This window comes from Falco rusticolus, chromosome 1, assembly GCF_015220075.1.
Source record: "Falco rusticolus isolate bFalRus1 chromosome 1, bFalRus1.pri, whole genome shotgun sequence".
Lineage (NCBI taxonomy): Eukaryota > Metazoa > Chordata > Aves > Falconiformes > Falconidae > Falco > Falco rusticolus.
Window position 1 is genome coordinate 121,731,141 of NC_051187.1, and position 24,365 is coordinate 121,755,505.

At 38.4% G+C, this 24,365-nt stretch overlaps 1 protein-coding gene across 2 annotated transcripts in view; it reads right to left on the minus strand.

Annotated features, from left to right (window-relative positions):
* Nucleotides 1-24,365, minus strand: part of SPATA5 (spermatogenesis associated 5) — a 164,120-nt gene that overhangs the window by 139,222 nt on the left and 533 nt on the right. For both annotated transcript variants that reach the window (XM_037398372.1, XM_037398363.1), the window contains exons 2-9: nt 24,087-24,211; nt 23,322-23,479; nt 20,098-20,156; nt 18,356-18,991; nt 15,980-16,109; nt 15,281-15,337; nt 14,299-14,422; nt 12,485-12,740 (exon numbers count right to left, since the gene is read on the minus strand). In XM_037398372.1, coding sequence (XP_037254269.1) covers nt 12,485-12,740; nt 14,299-14,422; nt 15,281-15,337; nt 15,980-16,109; nt 18,356-18,991; nt 20,098-20,156; nt 23,322-23,479; nt 24,087-24,211 — 1,545 coding nt within the window. The remainder of the gene's footprint in view (nt 1-12,484; nt 12,741-14,298; nt 14,423-15,280; nt 15,338-15,979; nt 16,110-18,355; nt 18,992-20,097; nt 20,157-23,321; nt 23,480-24,086; nt 24,212-24,365) is intronic.

Consider the following 24,365-nt stretch of genomic DNA (forward strand, 5'->3'; position numbering starts at 1 on the left):
AGCTATTGCGTATCTTTCGCATGGGAATGTTTTGGTCTGAGTATATGTCACTGCTGTAAACTGACTGAGCACTGCATTTGTTTCAGCTTTGCTTGCTCTTTTTCAGGTGCCACTTCATTCTTAAGGATTAATGAGTATCAATAGCCTTTTGGCCATGAAAGACAAGGCGCAGAAGTGGGCAAGTAGGTTTTTACTGTTTTATTCCAGAACGACTCCCACGTGAGGGGAGGAAGAACACCAACATATGGTCAGTGGGACTGTTTGCACAGACATGTGCTACCTATTTCTGGTAAAGGGATACACAACTGGTCCCTGGGACTACCTTATGCAGAGCAGAAACTTAACTTGGAAGGCAGCCTTTGCAATAGTGAGCAACACTGATTCTCAGTGGAGTATAAATGGAAAATCCCAGTTAAAAAAAAAATATTAAAAGAAACAAGCATAGTAAGTCATCCATGATTACAAACAATGGAAAATAAACAATTTGTTCCAGTCCAGCAACTGTGTGCTCTACCTCACCAATTCATCCTGTCTGTCTAGAACATAGGAAACTAAGTGGACAGAGGGGAAGAAAACAGCAGAACGCCCTGTCCTGGTACAGATGATCCTTCTTTGGTACCAAGCTATGCATGAGGTCGGTAGCATTGTTTCCCTCTAAGATTTTCTTGCTCATAGCTTGGCTAAGTGTTGGCACATTAGATCATAATCACAAACAGCCTAAAAATAGACTCCTTGACACTTCTATATTTTTCAGAGTCTGTGTATAATTATACACTACTGTAAATAATAGAAAGCATCCACTCAAAACAAGGAATGTATGCACTGTAGGTTTCAAAAACAGAATACACACAACACTTGAGAAAATGAACTGAACAAAACAAAATTGTTATCATGCATCTTTCACTACCCATCAGCTGTTTATTCTGCAAATCCATCTTGCCTGGACTTTCTCTACCAGAATTGTAAAACAAGAATTTGTAAGTAGCTTCAAAGAAATTGTAATCGTCTTGTAAGACTGTTTGCAAAAGGAAATGTTTCTTCTTTCCCTACTAATCTGACATTCCCCCCCCCCCCCAAATTATTATGGCCAAACCTAGAAGAGACATACCATTTCTTCTTGCAACAGCTGTCAGATCCAACATGATACTCTCCTGCCTGCATGGCTTGCAGTGGAATTCTCAACAGCTTGTGGAAAGATGTCAGCTTCCTAATGGCACTGGATGGGGCACTCTACTTCTAGATCTTTACATACTTTAATTCAAAATTTAACAGTTTTAAGCATAAAAAGTATTTCATGTAACTTAAAAACAATTTTGAAATTTAGAAACCATAAGAGGAGCATACCTGACTTCACAGGCAATGGATAGAAGTTATTCCAGTGTAAAATATTTCTGAGATTAGGAGCTCTTCTGCTTTCTATCTAGCAATTTTTAATCAGCATGGCTTTCTGCACTCATGCATGACAACAATCTCACAATTAGTAGGAAATCTTTTACTGAACTTCAAGTATCATATACTACAAAACGCATGTATTCCTGAATATGAGTTTATAGCATTTCATTACAGCAAGATACTGGACAGTCAAATCCAAAAGAAAAATAATAGAGAACATTTATGTATGCATGCTGTTTGCAGTTATACGTAAATACACAATAATACAGACAAAGCCTGTTTGCCCAGTGGATGGAAGCCTGACCATTACCTGGTAAGGACCACTGCTGCACTGAGAATGTCCCACAAACTCTTCCTCACCTCTTCAGTCAACCTTTCACCCTATGCAGACCCTGCAAACCAGCTCTCCTACCCACCCATCACGGTCAGACAGCAATAGGTAATAACAAGAGCAGCTGCCACAGCCAGTGAGGGACAGTGGGGATGTGTTTAGGCAAAGGTTCTTTTTCCCTTTACTCCCCACGTAACGGAAGAGCAGCACCAGGCAAGCACCTGATGTTTGTGGGGCTCTAGGCAAGCTTTCCTCCGACCTGGGCAGGAACCACCACACACAACAGCTGAAAAACTCAGATGCGTTCTTCTATTTGCATCCCAATAAACTTCTACGGTTTGGAAGGGTGCGTGGTTTGTTTGGGATTTGTTTTGTTTTGGGGGGGGTTTTTTGGCTGGTTTATTTTGGTTTTTCTTTTTTTTTTTTCCTCCCCAATGTAAGTAAGTATGGAATCAAACATACCAATAAATTTACCAAGGAATAAAATAAAAAAAAAAATATCCATGGACCAGACTCCTATAAATATATTTTTAAACTTAATTAATTTTTATTTACTCTGTACATAAAATGCATGCCTATTTAGAAAAAAATTCACAAACCAGAAACTCTTACTTTTGCTCTGGAAATGGTATTCTGCAATATGTCTTTAGCAACCCAGCACTATACGGGAAAATCCCTGAAGAACTTTCATATGCTGTTTGCACAGGAAAGATAATGCCCTTAAATCCCTTGTAACCATAACGTTGCAAATTCACTCAGCTAACCTGAGCACTAATCTACTGTAGGGATTACGTGCACGATTTATAGTCCTTCGTGCAGAGCTCTGGCATTTGCTGGAACATGTCTATGGACCTGACTAAAGTTGCTGAGAGGTATGACAGGGGAGGGAAAGGAAGGAAGGAAGGAGGAACTGTATTTTCAAAACTTCTTTCATACAGGAAACAGTTTATTCACAGATCAGGTACACACACACCATTTATCCTAAGACAATGACAACAGCGGGAAATAAGGAATATAAGACTGCCTGTTTCTAGCCTGCCTTCATACATAAATGTTCTTAAGCTATGGTTAGTCATACGCGTGTTAGAAGAAAAATAAGGACTGCCAGGCTACCAGTTTAGCAAGGGCAGAAAGACAAGAAGCAACAGTTAGTCGCTAAACGCCAGTCTAATTGTAATTAGGAACATTGTCAAGTCAGAATACAGCTAAAGTCAGGAGACCTACAAAAACTTGGCCTGAAAATATTTAAGCTTTGTCCCCCAATAGTGTCTATTCATTTACATACAAAAGCCTACTGCTAACTGATTTCACTCCCGCAGAACTAACACAGACATACCAATTAAGGTAGATTTCACCAGAGGACCTTTTATGAGTTTTTATCAAATAAACAAAACAAACCTAAGACTACTTTCAGATTCTGTTTACTATTATATATTCCAGGAAAACATTTTACCTGAGGCCTGAGAGCAAGTCAGAAGACACTAACCTTTTCTCCTATAGTATCATTTCTACACAAATAGCTTGTCTGAAGTATAGCTGATGCTAGCTTATTCAGAAAAATAGCACAGCTATGGAAAACATCATTTTTTATTCAGATACTGGAAAAGCTTGCAACTTTGCAACCTAAAGATGAACATCTACTCTAATTGGGTTAGTTTAGATCTTTCTAAAGCCAACAGAGCAAGACAAAGTGACACGAATCACAACATGATCAGTCCTTCCCTATGCACTACGAGGGGAACAAAACTCCTACAGATTTTTAGTACAGGAAGAACTGCACTTCAAATGTATTTGAAACCGAGTCTGTTACCATTGCTGTTCAAGTTACATTTGAAACCAGACTCCACAGAAAAACTGGAAAAAAATAATGCATACCAATTGTTACACAGAGATGACACTGTACTTGAGCTCTAGATGTTCCCATATTACAGTCACTCAAATGTAAAAGCACACCAACTGATCAAACAAAATTTGAACAGAACTAAGGCAAGAAGTGTTAACTAATATTCAGAAGATATCCAAAACCAGAAACACAACTGTGTCAGATGAAATTCTGCCTAAAGCAAGACAAAGTGGCATAAATAAATATCAGATACATCATAAAAAAAACCCCAAAGAGAACAATGAAAAATTATTGCTTTCCAAAGCCAAAAAAAGTTACTAAAGGCTTCTTAAAATGTAATACACCTTTCAAATGAGTAACTTCCCAAAAATTATGCCTATATCTTGGAGAAAAAAAAAATAGGTTTAGTCCAAACATATAATTCCAATTCATAACTAGAGCCTGCTCCAGAACCAGGAAACAGAATAACTTTCTGAATCATCTGCAGTAATTTAATGCTAGGCTAGGAGGGCAGCAGTGAACACGAACTCTGTTAGTACAAGAAAAACACTGCAGTGCTTGCATGATGACCAGCATGTGAACATGTGTGTGGACAGCATGTCAACAGTGAGCGTGGTTAGCCTACTTCAGCTAGCAGGAGGTGGAAAATGAGAAAAGACGTGATGCGAGAAGAAGAAGGAAGTGTGTAAGTCTGCACAATGTCTTTCAGTTAGCAAAATGCCAGTTAAGATGAATGACTGTGTAAAGCATGTTGTATCACCAAGAAGTCCACAGATTAGCCAAACCTTTCTCAGAGATTAAAGGTCAGGAAGTTGTCTTCAGTTCTCTGATGTGCAAAACCTTTAAAGTTAACACAGGGAAGCAAGCAGCTCGGATCACTGTAGAAAAAACCCAAACCTATAGGATAATTTAAAGATAGTGGACTACAGTGTCTTCAAAAATCAGTTTAGTCTTGGTTAAACCCCTTTCACTCATTCAAAGGTACTATACAGAGAGGTGAGGATTTCTCCTGTTGCTAGAGGAATAACATTGCCTGGCACAAAACTCTCATCCAGCTTCACATCCAGGGAGCTGAAGCACCTGACTAGCAGCACACCACTCCTGTCAACGTGACTTAGAGCTGGGTTACCGACATTGTGTTGATTCCCAGGTCTAGAAAATAAACAGGGACGACACAGAACTGTCTGCTCGCACCGCAGCTCAGCCAACGACCCAGCCTAAGACATTATCTGTCCTATATTTGTTCTGTTCTTAAGTAAAATGACATAATGCTAAATTTTCAGGATCCGCAAGCTGAGGAATGACATTCTGACTGCCATTTCACTGGTGTGCACAGGTAGGGCTGCACCAACACAGGCTACTCTGGTGTCCCTCTCACTTCAAACCAAACAACTTGTTTTGGGGCTGACCCTCCAACCCATTCAAGTAGAAGCTTCTATGTGCATTGCCACACACGAACATTATTTCTTCTGTACCACTCAAGCTGCAGAAGCAAGACCACAGCGTCTATCTGCCATGAAAGTTAATTTAAAATATTAGCGACCGTTACTGATCAACCCTTCTGAAAATATTCTTTATTTCCTGTTTTTATAAACATCAGCAGACAGAATGGGATGTGCTTTAAACAGATTAAGTACTCAACCAACAAATGTGTATATGAAGTCAGCAACCCCATCATCCAATTAACTTCAAGCCAGTTTCAGATAAAAGCACACTTAAAATTAGTTACGATGAAAACCAAAAGTTCACACGCCCTGACTGCAGTAAGTACAACTCTCCATACAAAAACAAAACTCAAGCACCATTACAAAACAAACAAAAAAACCCCAAAAATTTTATGTAAGAAAAACAACTACAGAAATAACTATGGAAAAAAAATAACTACAACTACAACTAAGCACAACTGTAACATGCACCAGTGTCTCTTCAAAGAGGCAAACAGAGCAAGACATTTTCTCTCTGGATACAAAGACAACTTGCAGTAAAGAAACATCTGCGCACTCAGCATATGTAGAGACACAGGGTAAAAAAAAAACAGATTTAAAAATTTTGCAATCACATCAGAATGACACTGAACCCAAGTAGAAAGGTGAGAATCTAATGCTATGCAGCTAAAATAACACAATTTTTGTGGAATCTGAGGAAAGTAATTGAACTATTTTAAATGTTTAAGACAGAAGTTCTAAAACCAATTCTGACTTTGTCTTTGCCTTAGAAGATATTGGGGGGAGGAAATCCTAAGAAAGAGGGCAAGGATCCCACGGACAAGAATAAGGTCAACACACTCCACCCAGTCTCAAGCATGTTCAGTCAAGCCACTCAGCAGCATCCAGATGTAGCCACTTCTGCATGAAAGCCACCATTCTGAGTTAGTGCTCTAAGAAACAATCAAAAAACATGTTGCAGTCTAAGTCCAAAAAAAGCCACATCGCTTTGTTATGTATACATGCAAGCAAGGACTCATTTATTCATAACCTGTTAAGACGGCAAACTAGGTCAATTGCTTTGGTTTAAAAACAGCTTCTATGCTAAGGATCCAACTTTAAAATCACAGAACACAGCATTAACATAAATCTTGGTCTTCTTGCACCATAAATTAGTATGATGGAACACAGTGTCAGAAAACTCAATTGCTCCAATCCAAAAATTAACTTGTAGCTTTACTTCTGTATTACATCTGGACTTTTCAGTGCACTTCAAAATCCAGTGTTCTGCCATCTCTGCAAAAATCCCTCAACTTCATAAGAATACATTTTTTGGCATTGACCATCTGACCATACATATTCTTAATATTCCCCACAAAACCCATATTTTCTACACAACCTTTTCATAAAAAGGCACACAGCCTTTCCCACCTCATTTTGCATGTCCCATGGGAATCAGTATTCAGTTAGAGAATGCAATAGCAGATCGTTTGCAACAGCACAGTTTCAATCTTTTTCTATGCTACACAAAAAAACCAACCAAACAAAACATCAAAACCAAAAACAACATAGACATGGTATCTTCAGTCGCTTTCCATAAAGGAATAAATAACTATAGCACATCAAGCAGTGTTTTCTCTTTAAAACCTTTAACTGCAACCAGTTAATTTGAAAACAAATCAAAAAGCACCTTGCAGAACAAATTATCCCATTGCCTTGGTCACCAACAGCCTTTGTCAAAATCTACACTTTCAATAGTGTCTCGGCCCACGTTCCCAAACTTGGCATTATAACCCAAGTAAAATATTTCCATTTATTGTACACCCCAGCAGAACTCGGGTCCAAATCATGTTGGGAAAGGTTCAGACTGAACCTTTATGGCTTGACTTAAAGAAAGGACAGATATTTTTGATGCCCAGACACTAGACTGTTTCATCAAGACTGTGTCTGAGCTGAAACGAAGAGCTCAGATTTGAGATGCAAGGCTGAGAAGCCACGTATTGAACGCAGCATTTGTCTAAGTGAAATACCAGTCAGAGGCAGGTCCTCAGGGTGCACAGAGACCCACTGTTAATCACATTAGCCCAAACGGCTCACGTTTCCTGCAGGTGGCCAGGCTACCAAAACTGCAGAAGCTGGGGGGGGGGGGGGGGGGGGGGGGGGGGCGGGGGGGGGGGGGGGGCGGGGCAGAATTCACATAGGTCTAACAGAAACATTCCTGGGTTTTAGGAGAATTTCTTTCCCCATCAATTACAGGGGAAAACAAAAAACCTTCAACTGCCTATTTTTTATTATTATTTTTCTTTTTAATGCAAGTGAATTGATGAAATTCTTTTTTGAGTTGTAAAAGATACAGCAGGAAATTTCTCGGCTCCAACAAAAGCCAAGTACAGTATCCCCCTAAATAACTTATACTTTTACAGATCTAATATCTATATATAATCAATATAAAGAATCATCATATATAAAATCCAATAAAGAACATCCTAGCTGTATTATTCATCAGAACACAAGGGTAATAGAAGGGCTGAATGAATACCACAGACAGTAAGATCTTCAAACAAGACCCTTAAAATTATGAAAGAAAGACGACAGACCATATCATATGTCTATGCAAGTAGCTTCACAGATTCAGTAGAGTAATGCTGATTCACACTGGTCAAATATGTAGCTCAGTTTCTTATTTCTGCAACATTTTTTGGAACAGCCAGCTCAAGCCACTGAACAGTTACAACCCTGAAGACTAAGTAAGGTGATACCTTAAACTATTACAATCAGGTAATTTTTTTTTAAAAAAAAAAACACACCCCCAAAAAAATCCGAACTGATGCAAAACAAAGCAATTAGTGCTTCTTTCACAGAAGTCTCAAAGCTTCAGTGGTTGCAATGCAACATCATCACTGGAACCAAACAGATGTTATTACAAGACAGACCACTATTTAAACACAGACATTTGTTCTTCCTCTCCTCATGATGCTATCTTATCACAGTCCAAGTGTTTTATATCAGCACACTGAAATTATGTGTAATGAACACGGATGTTGAAGATAAATTCTAAGAGTTACAAAGCAAATACTTCCTTTCTCTGTAAACAATATGACTGAACCCACTTCTTGAAGAAATCAAGCTATATTTATATTCACCCTCTTGAAATGCTACAGGCAGCCATAGAAGGATAAGTTTATAATAAATTGCTATATTTGGAAACCTTTGTTGCTAAGCATCTTCTAACATTCAGTACAGTTTATACCATTCATGGCTCTGCTACATAATTAACATTTCGTGTGTTTTAAAAAAATAAAAAGTGCAGTGCTTATCTTTGTTGTTAAATTAAAACCATTATAATGTTTTAGGGAATTAATAAAACTCTGTGTGGCCAATTAATTAAAGCAGAAGCAATACGATTGCAGGGGCATACAAACACTGGCATTATATGCAAGGATATAGCAGTGCCTATCTTCTAGACATTGCCTCCGCTTGAGACAAAACAATTCAGAAGGCAGCTGTTCACACTAAAAGGTAGTCCACTAAATGATTTAGGACATAGTAGACCTCTCCCAGTCTTAAGAATATGACTATGACTTTCTCAGCTGCACACATAACTAAGCCCTTTTCTTGTCAAGAATTCTGTGCATGTGAAACCCTCCGAAGGCACTCAAGTCCTCAAGAATCTACCATGAGGAGCCCATTGCAAGCTGATGCCCACAGGATATGGTCCATTGCCCATCAAGGTATTTGCAGGTTTGCCATACTATGTTGTTAACCTGTATGGAAGTATGCAGTTAATTGTGGAAAACAGAAACATGTTGCTAGGCCATAGAGAAATCCCAACTTCTCCAATGTCATCACTACAGCTATATGTAACCTTGAACAGAGATGACGTACACTAATTCTGAAAGCATTGCATCTAAGCTACTGATACTTGCCATGTTAGAATATTTTACTTACTTTAAGTTTGCTGGAATGACCACATTTCTTTGTAAAACAGATGAATAATACTTGCTCAACATGTGAGGGGGGGATACAAGTACTCTGGTACAAGTCCAAAGCACACTGCACAGATTCTCTTGTCCACTTTTCCTCTCCTTGCCCATTCCAGCCACACAACACAACACCACAATTCTGTACACACCATATACACAGAAGCCTAGAAACATTCAGCACAAAACATGAAAGGTTCCTAAAACTTCGTCATGACTTCCATGAAAATGCACAGAGTTGCTGAACAGAACAGAAAACTTGCCTGTCTGACCCCAGAAGTACCACTGAGCAATTCTTGTACTGGAGAACAAACAACTTCTGCCAAGAAAACAGTTGGAATATATTTAACTAAAAAACAGCTATTTACTTTTCATTAACACATGCTCTTCAGAATTATATAGGAGACAAAACATCAAAGCTTTATAATGGAGTATCTTAGGAAGCATAACTATAGATGCAAAAGTGAAAGGTTTGCCTATCATAGCCCTACAATTACTACATTAACTGTGGTACATTAATTACCACACCCTTAGTTTATCTAAGCAGTATATACACAATATTATACATGTGTTAAAAAATCAGAGTTGCTGTATAAAGATAAGGGAGGATGAGTCCTTTGGAAATGATCTAAACTTTGTGTTAAGAATAAAACTATATTTAGCTTGTAAACTTTCAGGCTTTCCAGTCACAAATGAAGTACCTAAAGATAAAAATGGTGTAAGCAGGACTCAAGATTCTCCCAAAGACCACTACTGCAGTAATAATAGCAAATTACAATAATCTTGTACCAAAAACTGAACATGTATTTCTGAGTTCAGAATTCCTGCTTCTAAATAGTCTCCGCATTTCAGCTGTTCCTACACACACATTATGTGTGAAAGGGGCACAAGAAACCTTACAATTTATGAAGCAACTCTTTTACATATATATATATATATATATATATACACACTCACACACACACTCACATATATATAAAAAAAACACTCAGCCATTGCCTGAATGTTAAGCATTTTGGCTATTTAGAAATGCACACCAGCAGTCTTAGCTATAAGTTTATACCATGTTTTATGTTGTAATATATACGAAATATTATGTTCAATTCTGAGCCCTACATTACCAAAAGGTTATTGACAAACTGGAGGGAGTTCAGAGAAAATCAACATAAGTTCTCAGAAGGCAGGAAGGACTTATTTATGTGGAAAGATTAAAAGAGCTAAATATTTATAGTTTGGCTCAGTAATGAATGAGGAGGTAGGGGACATGAGAACAGCCTAGAGATATCTGAAGGGTGTAAACACTAAGGAGGGAGAGTGAATGTGTTATACAAGGATGTAAATAGAAATAATGGGATAAAACTAAACAAGGAAAACTTAGGCTGAATATCAGAGAGCATTCCTGGACAGCAAGCTATCTTGGCCCATGGCAAAATTTCTTAAATGAAGCAATAGAAGCCCATTACTCGGAACAACAAACAAGACTAGACAAAACACTGGAAAATTTGCCATATGGAATAACCTTGCTCTGCTGAGGAGAAATATAACTTCATAAAAGCTAGTCTTTTCTAAGTTTAACTCCAGTTAAAGCAATAATATTTTACAAAGTGTTGAAAATTTAATATTAAAAAATAGATATCGAGAGCTTGATCAGAAAAAAAAAAGAATCCAACTAAAAATGCTCCTTATTCAAAGTAACTTAAATCCAGCTTATGTAGTACTACAACGAAATGATGCTTCTGCAGTTCTTTGAAGGAGAAAAATACATGAGGGCTGCAAAGAGTTAACGGCGCTGGACTGTATTCTCCCCAGCAGAGGTCACTCCAAGTTAACAAATAGCAAAGTCTTAACAGCATGGATTCAAACTTCAGGGATGATCAATACAAAGGAGACGTCCTCCTTCCCTCATCCTCAGCACTGGCTTTGGAAGCAAAGCTCCCAGATAACAGCATGTCCTGCAATCAGTCACAGGTGGATGCCAGAAGTTTTGGAACTACGTAGCATGTAGTGCTCCATTTTCGTAACACTGGAAATTAATTTTCTAAAAGGCTTTCATGCAGTGGGTAAATATCATCTCATTGCAGTTGGATTATGAAGTGTCCAGAATTGATGCGTGCATGCACAATTAAGTCTAGGCTTGGTCATGTTTGGAAACGAAACCACAACACTTTTACTGAAAATTTTACATTACATTAGTGAAGTATTTACTATGTGAGGACTGTGCCACAGGCAGACTGACTGGCTTCCAAAAACACGGAAGGAAAATAAAAAGGGAGTTTATCTTTTTGTTGCTGTTGTTTGTATATATTTGTTCTTAAAAGAATGTTTGCTGACTTAAAACAGAGCTTAACACACAAGCAAAGCCAACAGATGAGCACTATAATGAGCAGTCTGTGTCTGTACATATTTTTTTTTCTTCTTGATCCATACAAAAGTCCACAAATTCATAATTGATAACTATCCCTTAGAAATTCTGGAAACTGGCAAGTAAAAACCTTGCTGTTCCACATGCCAACACCCCCAGGAAGACTTCTGTCATCTTCATAGTTAATTCTGATGCAAGTTAACCATGCACTGTGCCACCGCCAGAGGAAGCTGTCCCAGTGCCAAAGGAAATAAAAGTAACCAGCACATACAGCAAACGTTACTTGCAAACTACAAGGGAGCAAATAGGCATAAGCAGAGCTAAAGAGTCATATTTTGACTAGACTGTTTTAAACAGCTGCTCATGAGTAGACTTTAGGTCCAACACTTAAACCACATAGACACATTCTAGCAAAACGTAAGAATTGATAGAGCATACTTCTAATACTCCAGCCAATGAAAACAGAAGTGAAGTCGTGTTGAAGTATTCCCTGGAACATACTGAACCCTGGCTGCATGATGCATGGCTAATTCTGCAGGGTTATGCCTGTACCAGAGGCCAAGGGACACCTTCCAACCCCCAGCTCAGGATGTGCTCTCCAGCTCTACCGCACCAGGTGCGTACAGACCCCTAGCCTCTGCCACCCGCTCCTCATCTGCAGGCAAATGAAATATGGGCACAAAATATGGGAAGGAGCTACAGTAAACACCACCCAGGCCCACAGGCTCAATACCCTGGGTACAACGACATGCAGGACAAGCTGTCTACCTTGAGTGACTTGGGATTTTTGTGCAGAGAGGTAGGCTCTAGAGCAAAAAGACTCTTAGGGATATTTCAGTTAACTCACTAAACCATTGGTTTACTGAGAGACGACTAGCTAGCTAATTTGCTAGAAAAAACACTGGGGAATCCCCTGTGCCATTAACCTTATTAGATTTTAAGATCTAGTAATAGTCAACAAGTTTTTCTGTCTCCCCAGGAGCAGACTGATATTCATCATATTTCATGCCTGGTTAGGTTTTTTGACACAGAAATTAATTAAATGTCATTGTTTTAAAAGCTATTAGTACAGACTGTGGATTTTTATTTTTTTTAAACAAAATAAAGGGACTAACAACAAAGTAAGTTCCTAAACAAGATACACAGTCTTACCTGCTTCCTTGCACAAGGCTGCTAAGTCTGCACCCACATAACCATGTGCACTATCAGCCAGTTGCACCAACTCCACTGCTGTGAGCGAATGTGGAACTTTCTTGAGAAGCTTTTGGAGTATGTCCAGACGGTCTTGGGCATTAGGAATTCCAATTTCTATCTCTTTATCAAAACGCCCAGGTCTGCGCAGTGCTGCATCCAGTGCATGAGGACGATTAGTGGCCCCAAGTACCAAGAGCTGCCCTTCACTGCTTTCCTGAAGGCATCAAACAATGCAAAATATTAAAATACAGTTACATGTAACACGTCTTATAAACATACTTCTCACTTACTTTTCCCAAATATTACACACACTAAACTCCTGATGCTAGCCCTAAGAACACACCAATTTTTCAGAATATATACACCACAAGCGATCCCATCCAACCTATCCCTAATTGCAATTTAGCAATACTATAGGCTGCAGGCACATACAGATAAACTTTACTCCAGATGCCCTCATCCCAGTGTCTCCCTCTTTAATCCCCAAGAACCTGCTTTCATATATCAGGATAGCAAGCATCAAGCAAAGGAAAAGAAGAGTTTAAACTAAATGCCAGCACTGGCGCAAGAATAAAAAGGTATCAGCAGGCCTTGAAAAAACAAGGCTGGGAAACAAATAATTTAAGGTATCAAAACCAGCAGAGACAGGAGGTTATAAAGCTTCCTGTAGGTTCAGTAGGGAAAGCAAGGTCAAAAATCCGAACCAACTTCCTCAAGCTCCGCTTTTACACTTCTGAAGCGAGGCAAAAATCTGCTATGAAGTTTCTTGCAGTGCCATTCTCTTTTTGTGAATGAAGCACCTTCTCCAGAAAGAATACCCATCAGCTTTTGCCGTCAGAAAATATGTCCTGCCTGTAAACAACTCCAGACTGGGCAACTCAAACTACAGTGCAAAAAAAGTGAGAAACTTGTAGATTACATAAACAGCAGAAACTCATTTTCATACTGTGGACAGATTTCTTCCATCTTCCCTGCTAATAATCATAAAGAAAGTAGATGAGAGATTGGCAAACTTTATGGGCATAATCTATAATGTACTGTTTCTTCAGTATGCTTTTATTTATGTCTTCAATATTACTATGGCGATCTTGAAATAACTGTTGTTGCCTTTAATCATGTACCCTATACATCACCGGAAGTATTTTGATGACTGATTTCAGAGCAATTAAAAATACCTGGCTTAGGTCAGTGATGGGGGTAGGTCTATTCTCCCAGATAACAAGTGACGGGATGAGGAAATGGCCTCAAGTTGCACCAGGGGAGGTTTAGGTTGGATATCAGGAAAAATTTCTTCACTGAAAGGTTGCTCAAGCATTGGACCAGGCTGCCCAGGGATGTGGTGGAATCACCATCCCTGAAGTGTTTAAAAACCACATAGATGTGATGCTTAGGGTCACGGTGTAGTGGTGGGCTTGGCAGTGCTGGGTTAACGGTTGGACTTGATGACCTTACAGATCCTTCCAACCTAAAGGAGTCTATGATGGTCTATCACTAAGATTTCAGTTTTATCTCCAAAACTACAAGAGTGAGAAAAGGCAAAAGAAAGACAATGAAAGGAGAAAAAACTTTTTTCATCGCGCATTATCAGGAGATATTCCCCTCCTAAGTCTTCTGCTTAGCATCCAAGAAGGCATGAAATAATTACATAAAGTCTCACCTAAGACTGTTTTCTTTCCCCCCAAACAACACATCTAAAATTGGCTGCATTATAGAAGAAAAATTATTATGTTCACCTGGTCCCCATACACATTGTCTCAATACAGTCTACTTACTGAGCCAATGCCATCCATTAATGTCAGCAACGAAGCAACAACTCTCTTTTCAACTTCATTCTGAGCCCCTTCTCTCTTTGGACAGAGTGCATCCAACTCATCTATAAATATAATGGAGGGCTGACTGGGGGGCCGGGGAAAGGTAAAAAAAAACATTTAGGTGCTCAGGAAGATTTAAAACACCTAGGCAGAAAAGTGCAAAGCTGTACACAGAAAATGTCCAGTTCCTACAAAAATTGACAAGCATCCTGCTCCTTTAGGCAACCAAAAGTTTCGACCTTGAATATGGTGTTACACAACAAGGTAACTAAAATGACTAATATACTAGATAGCTAATACCTTCAAGATGACCTACCAATCTACTTCTCTATGACTCTCTCCCAAAGACTCAACATTTAATATACCAAATTCACCAGTGAAAAGACAGCATTTATCACTTCTACAAATAAAGTATGCGCTAGTGTTTTGCTAATGTATTATGAACACCAATCACCTGGCAGTCTAAAGTCTGCCCTAAACCAGGTTCAATATATTTCAGCAGAATGTTACCCTAACCCAGAGGCATGCTATAGCCAGTACCGACACTAGCCCGTTTAGAGCTAGCTTCCATGTCTCAGCACAGTACCACACATTGGTCTCCAAAGATAAAACTAGACAGAAAAATTTGGATCCAGGTGAAACTCTGGCTCATCTTTTGAGATAAGCCTACAATACGCTGGCGATACAGACAGAGCGGTTTGGCACCATCTGTAACAGTCATCTAAAAAGGGTAGTGTCCAAAAGCATTTAATAGGCATACTAGATTTGTCTGCTTTCCTTCTAGCTAAGCTCTACATAGACAAATTTATTTCCTTTTAAAAACCACTGCAGGAAAAAATTTCAATTCAAAAATTCCTGCAAGTGTTTTTCTTTTAAGAACATTAACGCTGGAACCAACACCGCAAATAAGTTAGCATGAATAAAATTATCTGGAAGAACGTACCACAGAGAAGCTTCAGCAAATATCTGACGTAATCTTGATTCAGACTCCCCATAAAACCTATAATAATTAAAATACTTTAATAAAAAACATTTTTGGTCTTTTCCACGCAACTTGGAAAATTACTGCTCGTGTGTTCCAAAAAGCCATATATGGTGCCCTTTCAAAGTCCCAAAGAATTTGCAAATCTACAATAAGCTTTATTTCCACAAGGACAAGAAATTAAGGTAAAATGGGGCACAGACAAAGACATAATCATCTTGTAACTACAAAAAAGATCAAAGGGAAAAGTTTGTCTCTTCTGTGTTAGAAAATTTTATCTATATTTTTTAGAAAACAAAATATAGTTCCCCAGACACATTAATCTGTGCAGTGTTATCTTCATTTCAAATATGCTTTAACAAATCATTCACCTTGTTGCAGAACTAACAAACACGTAATTGCAGATGCAGTTTCAGTGCCCTCTTTAATTTAGTCCATGCCTTACACAAATTTCTTGGCCAAATCCAATAACCCTCTTTTACTGCAAGAAGAAATATAAGCCCTACTTGAGAGAACCCTTTCCCGTTTGTTTTTGACTCTCTTGGGCAGGTTGCCCATAGCCAATTCTCCATCTACACCTATCCACAATGGATAGATGCCAGGGCAGATTCGGGGCTAATATATTTATAGAATTCATGAAAATAAATTGGGTGGACTTACTTGCTTATTATTTCAGGACCATTAATAACAGTAACATGAGCGCCAACCTCATTTGCAATGGCTTTGGCAATCATAGTCTTCCCGGTACCCGGAGGGCCATATAATAGCACTCCTCTAGGAGGAGGGATTCCTTTAAACAAGCACATGCACACAAAGTTATTTGTAATAAATGCTCGAGTGAACAACCTGCACTTGCACATTTCACTGTCCCAGTTATTACCAACTATAACCTGACCTCAGCATTAATTTCTTTAACAGAAACATCATTTTGATGAAATTGTAGGCTTTCATTAGGAAGAGCACCCTTCTATGGGACATACAGCTACATTTTTTTTCTTCTAAAGTCCAAATGATACTGTTTAAAAAGCAACTACTCAAACAGTTCTATTTCTCAGTAGTTCAACATAATAATTCTCCCTATGTGTTGTTGTTTGTTTGGGGTTTTTTTTCCAAAAAATTACTGGACTGAGTACCTAACATCCATGAGCATACTTTATTAAGTTACTCATGATTCTTACAGTGTCATTACTGCAAATTCCCAACATCAGAAAACACCTTCTCCTCAACACTCAAAAAAATTTCAGAAATACTGTGAAGCTTGCTTCAAGAATACTTACAAAAAGATAAAAAATACACATCAAAAGGATAAATTTGCCTCTTTAATGGCAAATGTTAAGAGTTGCAACAGACAGAAAAGAAACATTCAAAGACAGAATGTAAGGGACACTAGAAGAACAAGGTACTACTGGATACAGTTAAAACGGTAACATTACGCTCCCAGGTAAAGAGCCCCAAAAAAATTTCAGACCAGCAAAACTAAATTAAATGGGCACAAAGCTGAAAACAGAAGGTGAAAATTAAAATGCAAGAAGAAGAGACAAATGTTTGACAAAGGATTGACCCTGGTACAAAAGACATTGCTGAAACACAGCCGAAGAAGAAACATCAATTGGGTACTGCAATCAGACAGGGAATGATGCTTGAACGGCAGGTCACATCATGGTGACAGAGAATAACACAACTGGCATGGCATGGGCAGAAGGCCCAAACCTTAGGAACTAATATACTCAAAAAGAAAAAACTTATCTGCTAACTGACAAGAGGATAGAAATGAAAGTGTCTTTACAGACAGGTTACTTCACAACAGTCCATTAAAGCACGTGCTGCTCCCTCATGTGGTGTTTCTGGTACTGGCAAGAAACAGAATTGCTAAAGCGAACGTCTCATTACAGCTGACAGCCTCTCTCCCTACAAGCAGACAAGGACTCTCAACATTTGGATGGTTACTAAAGGTTTGTAACTGGTGAGTAAACATCTCTCATGTAATTAGTAGACAGTCTGATCAAGCACTTTTGAGACTAAGTATGAAGAATGCTGATGCTGAAGCAAACTTTCTACTAACACAAAACCATGCAGTGATGCTGTGGTTGGAAGTCAGCAAATTGGGCCAGACCACACACAGATGAAGACGCCTCACAACACCCCACTGACACGTGCTGATCACGCCCAAGCAACACACTCCAAAAGAGCCACCACAGTGTCTTACAGCAATTGTCCCAGTGATCACTGAAATCACCTCATCTCTAAAGCATATATGTGGGAAGAGGTAAGGCAGAAAAATAAAAAGCCTCAAAGACATGATATTAAAGAAATATAGGTGAGAGCCCTGTTTCGCAATGATGCACATCCAGACAAGTACAGCGAACAGACATGCCTGCTTTATGTACATATCCATCTGCAATAAATACACAGTCCAGAGTTTTATCTTTGTCACAAAAACCCTCCAAGTTCATATATGTCAGATATAACTTTATATAAGGCAACAGTAATAGTGTTAGTTTTTCCACCCTGTAATTCCATACTAAACACACTGAGCAGTTTGAGTAAACAGCCTCAAAGACTTCCCTAAAATTCTGCCAGAACCCTACAACACATGGGGATAAAAACAGTGGAAGAATTAATCTGAGTTCTTCTCAACTTAAAAAAAAAAAATAAAAATTAGTTGGCTCTACTAAAGCAAATTAAAATCTGATGACACAAACATCTGCATCTTTCAAATGCTCAAGTATAGAAGTCTTTCCTATTTGCTCTAAATTCTGTTTATGCATACCTGAATTTTCTTAGAGACACATATTTCTTTCCTACTCAATTCTTTTTCACACAAGCTAATCAAAACATCTTCATAGTATCTGTACAGTGTAATTATAGAACAGTTTTACATTGTTTGGACACACAAGTATACCAGATCAGTGTTACATAAAATTTAGTGCATACTCCTGGAATAACTTGGGTTAAAAAAAAAGAAGAAAAAAAAAGTCACATTAAAGAAAAAAAAACTAATATCAAATTAAGAAAGCCAACTCTTAGGCATCATACCGTAACTCTTGAACAGTTCAGCTTGCTTCAAGGGCAGTTCAACCATTTCTCTAATAGTTTTGAGCTGGCTGCTTAAACCTCCTATCATATCGTAAGTGACTCGGGATTCACAATCACCATCTTCTGCTACATTGGTTCTTGTTTCAATAAAATTGATTCTAGTTCTTGAAGAAATGAAATAAAAAGCATCTGTATTGCATACTGCTCCAGTTTTGCCAGTTAGTGGGAGTCCCTCACTGCCTCCTTTCCCAGCCAACTCCAGATCATCAGCAAGGTCTGCAACATCTCCGTTGCTGTAGGTTTTATCTCCCTGACCAGAGTCTTGACCACGGACTGCCACAGCAGAGGTGGGTGTAACTGCTGAACCCGGATCCATCGGTTTCCTTGGTGTGCTCATAGCTGCAACCTCTGGGCTATCGTCAATGTCCATCTTGCCAAGCTGTAAGGACAAATCTAACGTACTTGTCTCCAAACCAGATCTTTCAAGGTCTGGCTCATGCATATCACTGGAAATGGCACTGCTTTGGGCAGTCAGCTCTGCGCCATCAGTTCCTTTCACTTTTGTCACCATGAAGTTACAAAGTTTGCCATAGAAAGTGAAAGCCAAGAGGTTTCCTGGTAAAACTATTTTCCCATCTATGAGAAGATTCAAAAAAGAAAAGAAAAAAAGACAAAGAAGACATTTCAATCTACTTTGGCAGCAATAACGTTCAGAAACTCTTGTAACAGAATAATTCTTTATCAGGAAGTCTAGAGTGTGCTATAAACTAGTTTGGTAATTTCAAGTACTTTAAATGATCCTTTTGTACACGAGCACACTGTACTGGATAAACATTCATAAGCATCGCATATTAAACTCATCATCAATTTGAGCATTTTAAACTTCATACAACGTACAAAGGAAAATTATGGAATTAGTATTGTAAATAATTTTTATTTCCTGTGTGCCTTACAGGTTCACAATATTTCATGTTTAGCCAACCTTTGAGTCTCGGCCTAAAAAAAAAATTAAGGTTTTAGCCTTTGCATTGACAGAGAAAGATTAGGAAATCTGATCTGAATGCATCCTACAGGCACAAAAAACAAAGGCAAAAATGTAAATAAGATTTATTATTTCCAGCCAAACTCATGAATTTGGAATGCAGTTGATGTTTCCTGCTTCTCAGAATAGCAATATTGTTATTAATTCCTAAACCAAAAGATTCCCTTTGAGTAGAACAATTTGTAATGAGTGCTTTGCGTAGCACTGCCTTGAATAACTTACTTTTATTTTCCTTACTTGTACATCTCTACCACCCAATGAAGAATGATTTTGCTTATTTACCACCACCGTTAACAAAAAAAAAAAATAAGAAAATAATCAGACTATGGGATTTCATGTCAATATTGATCCCTTACCTTGTTGTTAACGTGCAGTATTGCACTCTCAAATATATCACAGTATCAGCCAGAAGGCCAGCAATGATTGCTAAACAACAGTAACTTGAACCAGCAATATATATAATGGACAGAAGGAAAGGAATGGAATCATGATTAATGCAAATTAGATATTTACAGCACGGCAAAATTATTTATCCCAAAGAAGACAGATCCCTAAAAGAAGTGTGAGTAGAATAGCATTCTCTATTTTGCCTTAAGCCCTCGATTAAGAATGTAAAATGAAACTGTTTGCTTTGTTATCCAAAAGTTTACAATCTACTACAAAAATTAAACAGTCAAAAGAGAAGCAAAAAAACTTATACCTAGATTTCTCAGTAGGCAGACAGACATTTCCTCAGCATTAACAGTGGCATCTTTGTCCCTGTGGTAGGAAGAAAAAAAAAGTTATTTTTCCAAGCAGTAACTACTTCAAAACCAAAACAGAGTCCACACCACTAAAGGACCAGGATGATGAAAACCACCTGTTTTACAGTATATGATTCATCCCCACAAACAGAAAAGATGGATGAGCACTTTACAGTCTTCAGAGTACTATCTCTGAAGATATTAGACCCATAGTAACAAAAGCAGCACACATATTCAATTTTGTGTTAGTTTTTCCATACAATACGCTGTAATAAACAATATCGTGAGTTATATTTATCATTTCTTAAGATTACAAATGCGGAATGCATGCTTCACATCTCCTCAAGCAGAATGGTCATCACTACATTTACCGAACAGAAAAAATTACTGACAAGGTAGGTCTCTTTCAGCCCTGCAAGCACACATAAAGCGAACGCCTTAAGCACTTGCAAAAACTGTGCATGTCTTAAAACAATGCACATCCACTATTGAAACAGTACAAGTTTTCTCCATGATATGTTTTCTAGTCTCTTATTTAATTGAGTTTAAGCAACTCGAGAGATACCTCGAGAGCACCTTCCTCACCAGCCCTGGCCAGGCCTACAGCCTTTTCTCAAACACGCTCTCATCACTGGAATTTAACACATGACTGAACACGTGTGCTCTTGGCTCAAAGCAAATGAAAGGTAAAAGGTGTTTACATGAATGTCTTCCTCTAGTGTTCATATAAAAACATTTTATATCATATTTACAACTCACTGAGAGCACAGACATCATTAACTCTCCCTGTTCCCCAGATACACTGCAACGTGTAAGGTTGTGGTGATTCAATCATTTTTCAGCAGTGGCTTATCCATGCAATCTTTTTTCTGTTTTATTTGCTCCTTTGCCTGCTATTAAAGCCCATTAAACCATTTTTTTAAAACTCCTTAGGATTTACCCTCCTCACCCAATCCATATGAGCCTCAGACATTAGCCCTTCTGTTTTCACAGCAAAATAAATGTTTCACTACATCCGTTCTTCAGAAATGTCCACAACTTTTGTAAATACTTATACCTGTATGATTTAAAGCATTACACCAAGAGCTGAACAGCAGCAGCACCAAATGCATTTAAAAGATACAACTGCTGCAAATAAAAGTATAATCAATGGGGGGAGCTCTAAACCCAGAAATAAAAATTAATTTCTCAATTGTACTGATTAAGAAAGCAACTTGAGGGAAAGAGGGGCATTATGCTATTATAGAGGAGAACTCTCAAAATACCACAGCCGTATCTGACAAGTAAACACATACTCAATTATGCTGTTGGGGTCCAAGGTTGGGAATTGTTTTTTTTAACTGGAAGAAAAAGCTAAATTATGCATGCAAGCAACTCCCCAGAGGTATTAATTTGCAGAAAATTAACTCCACCTGTAAAGTGTCTAGAAGCTCGGGCAGCATTTGAATAATGGCGTTTCCACTTACTCTTTTAATAATTTACATTCTTACATGATAGAAAGCACTCTGGTTTGTAGGAAATTACCCGGCTTAAAACAGACCAATCACAGTTTTCACATTTTCTCTCCTAGAGTCATTCTAGAAAAACAGCCATTTACATGACTTTTTACCTGGTGGTACATATGCGTAACAATCCTGAGAGCCTGACTCAACTGGCTGAGAAGGAAAACTCTGGCTGTGGAACAGTTTCCAAAAAAATTACAGTAATCATGAATATTTCAAAAGTTACATGCAATTCCTCTGACTTCATCCTTAGCTTGTATTTCAGTAAAAGTCACAGCTTTAAAGAAAGAATGCGTTGAGTATTAACAAAGGAAAATATAAATAGATTGGGTTTAATTCTGAAATTAACGTGGGGTTGGTTTTTAATAAAATCAGTGTTTTCAACTACCTCTATAACCAAATACTAGGTAATAATAAAATTTCCTGTAGAATTAATTTAATTACAGAAAGATGTAAAGATATAATTTTTTTCATTTTCTGGTGAGAAGAAAGGCATGGAGGTCAAAGCAAGCTGACGCGCAACCAGGTAAACCTGTAAAACTGTAATTAAAGCCAAACTGGTTGTATTACTGACAAAAAGCAAGATTGTCTCACCAACATTTCTGACAATCAGCATGCTGGAAAACAGCATCTCCCCCATAAAACAGACCATGCCAATGCCATGTTTGAAAACAGAGGTTTGGCAGGGAAGTGAATTTAATTTATAGAAATTAAAGTGTTGGGACACTTTCAAAAGTAACTGTAAAATAAATTTATTTAGGAAATAACTATAATCGTATTCTGCATCAACCCAAATGCCGACTCTGTGGAACGTTACAAGAATGACAAATACAGGAAGTCATTTAGCAGATCACTAAACTGCTAATTTCTCAAAGCATTCACGATTTCAAGGCTACTGTGATTTGTACCTTTTGTCCCTTTTTTGGGTGAATTTCAATTAAAAAACAAAAACATACCTCTGAGAGTTTTAAATCCTAAAAAATACTCCAACAAATAAAAGCAGAGCACAAACCCACTCACATACAAAGGTGATGTTTTGAAGGGAAGTGGTTAAAAAAAAATAAATCACTTCACTCCCCGCAACTTGTCAGCCAGTAGTTCTCTTAACCGCAACAGGACTTTTTTCAACAAGAGCTTTTCAGATGGCAGTTTGCGTTATACTTCCTAATGACAGCAGCAGCAACATGGGCTCCTTCCAACTTGACATGAACTGTACACGCTGAGCCTGTCCTCATCCTTTACAAGACACTTAACATTTTAAACAATCTGCCTCGATCGTGCAGTTATATACCCTTGCTTAATGCAAATGCAATGCGGGTAGCTTGACCTCTGCTTCAGGAGGTACTGAGCTATCATTACTTTTCATCAATTTAGCATAAAACGAAGAATCTAAACTAATAAACTAATAAATAAATAAACTAATGAGCTTAGTCTAATTATATTCTCCACAACAGCACCACTCCTTAGTTGAGATTTTGTGCAACAGCTGAGCCAATCCACTGCCCACAGAGGAGGCACCAGTTAGCAGCAGTTAGCCAACAGTTACTAAACATTTGACTTCGTGTGGGTACTAATTCCATCAAAGCAAGAGAGAAAAATAGCATCTTCCAAGAGGTAAGAGTCTGCAGTGCAAAGCAGATACCTCACAGCACGGCACTACATTACAGCAAGTTCCATACCTCAACTTTACATCGACTTCCTCTGCCTGGATGACTGCACCAGTCACAGGCTGCGCAGTGACAGCATCACCTGGATTTACTTTCAAGTTCTTCTGCGTGGTTTCACTCAGCCCAACTTTCCCACCTGGAAAGCCTGCAGTGGGCCACGCAGTACAAACCTAGGAAGAGTTTCAAAGCAAACAACTGTCAGTTGAGATTCTCCCCCATCATTTCCAGTACTCCAGTTAAGGTAAGCAATGTTTTATTCTGAAAAACATGAGCTGAGGAGGAAGAAGGATTAGGTTAAAACCTAGTGCCACAGAGTAAGACGCAAGTAGCACTGAGTTTTTAAGATATTATAAGACACTTTTCAAGAAGGAAGAGGTTATATTTTGCCTACAAAGGAGATAAAAAAATTCCACCAGGACACAACACATTCTGCAGATGACACGATGCACACACTGTGCTGACTAGGAAATGCTACAAATCAATGAAGAGTAAAGGGCTACACTCTTTGCAAGTAGAAGATATGCGTGCATTTATAATATACCATATATAATATATATATTCACACAGGACTTATAAATTTCTTGGAGGCAAAAGAAAACATCAGCAGCATGGTTTTTTTCCACTACTGAGAATAAAGATGTACCTACAGTGCGTAAAACACGGAAAAAACATATTCGCTATCTTTCTCAATGCGTGCTCTATTTTGGTCCCCATTTAATGCAACAGGAACACACTGAAAGCAGAAGAAAAGCCCTTGTAGGAACAAGAAAGTCTCACCTCCTGTCGCCCATCAGCAGAGGTGAGCAAGACCGGGCGACCTATGCATATGTTTGCAGACTTCATGCTACTCAGCGACAGCTGGGCGAGGAGTCTTTGTAACATTTTTGGAACTTTGTCATCTCCTAACATTTTCAGGAGAGAAAATACATCGGGTTTTGCTACCTATCAGATGAATTCAGCATTCCCCAACCCGTACAAACAACAAAGCCCTTCCAAGCCCTCAGGGGAGGCAGCGCCCAGCCGTGAGGGAGGCGCAGGGACCCTCTGGCGGGAAAC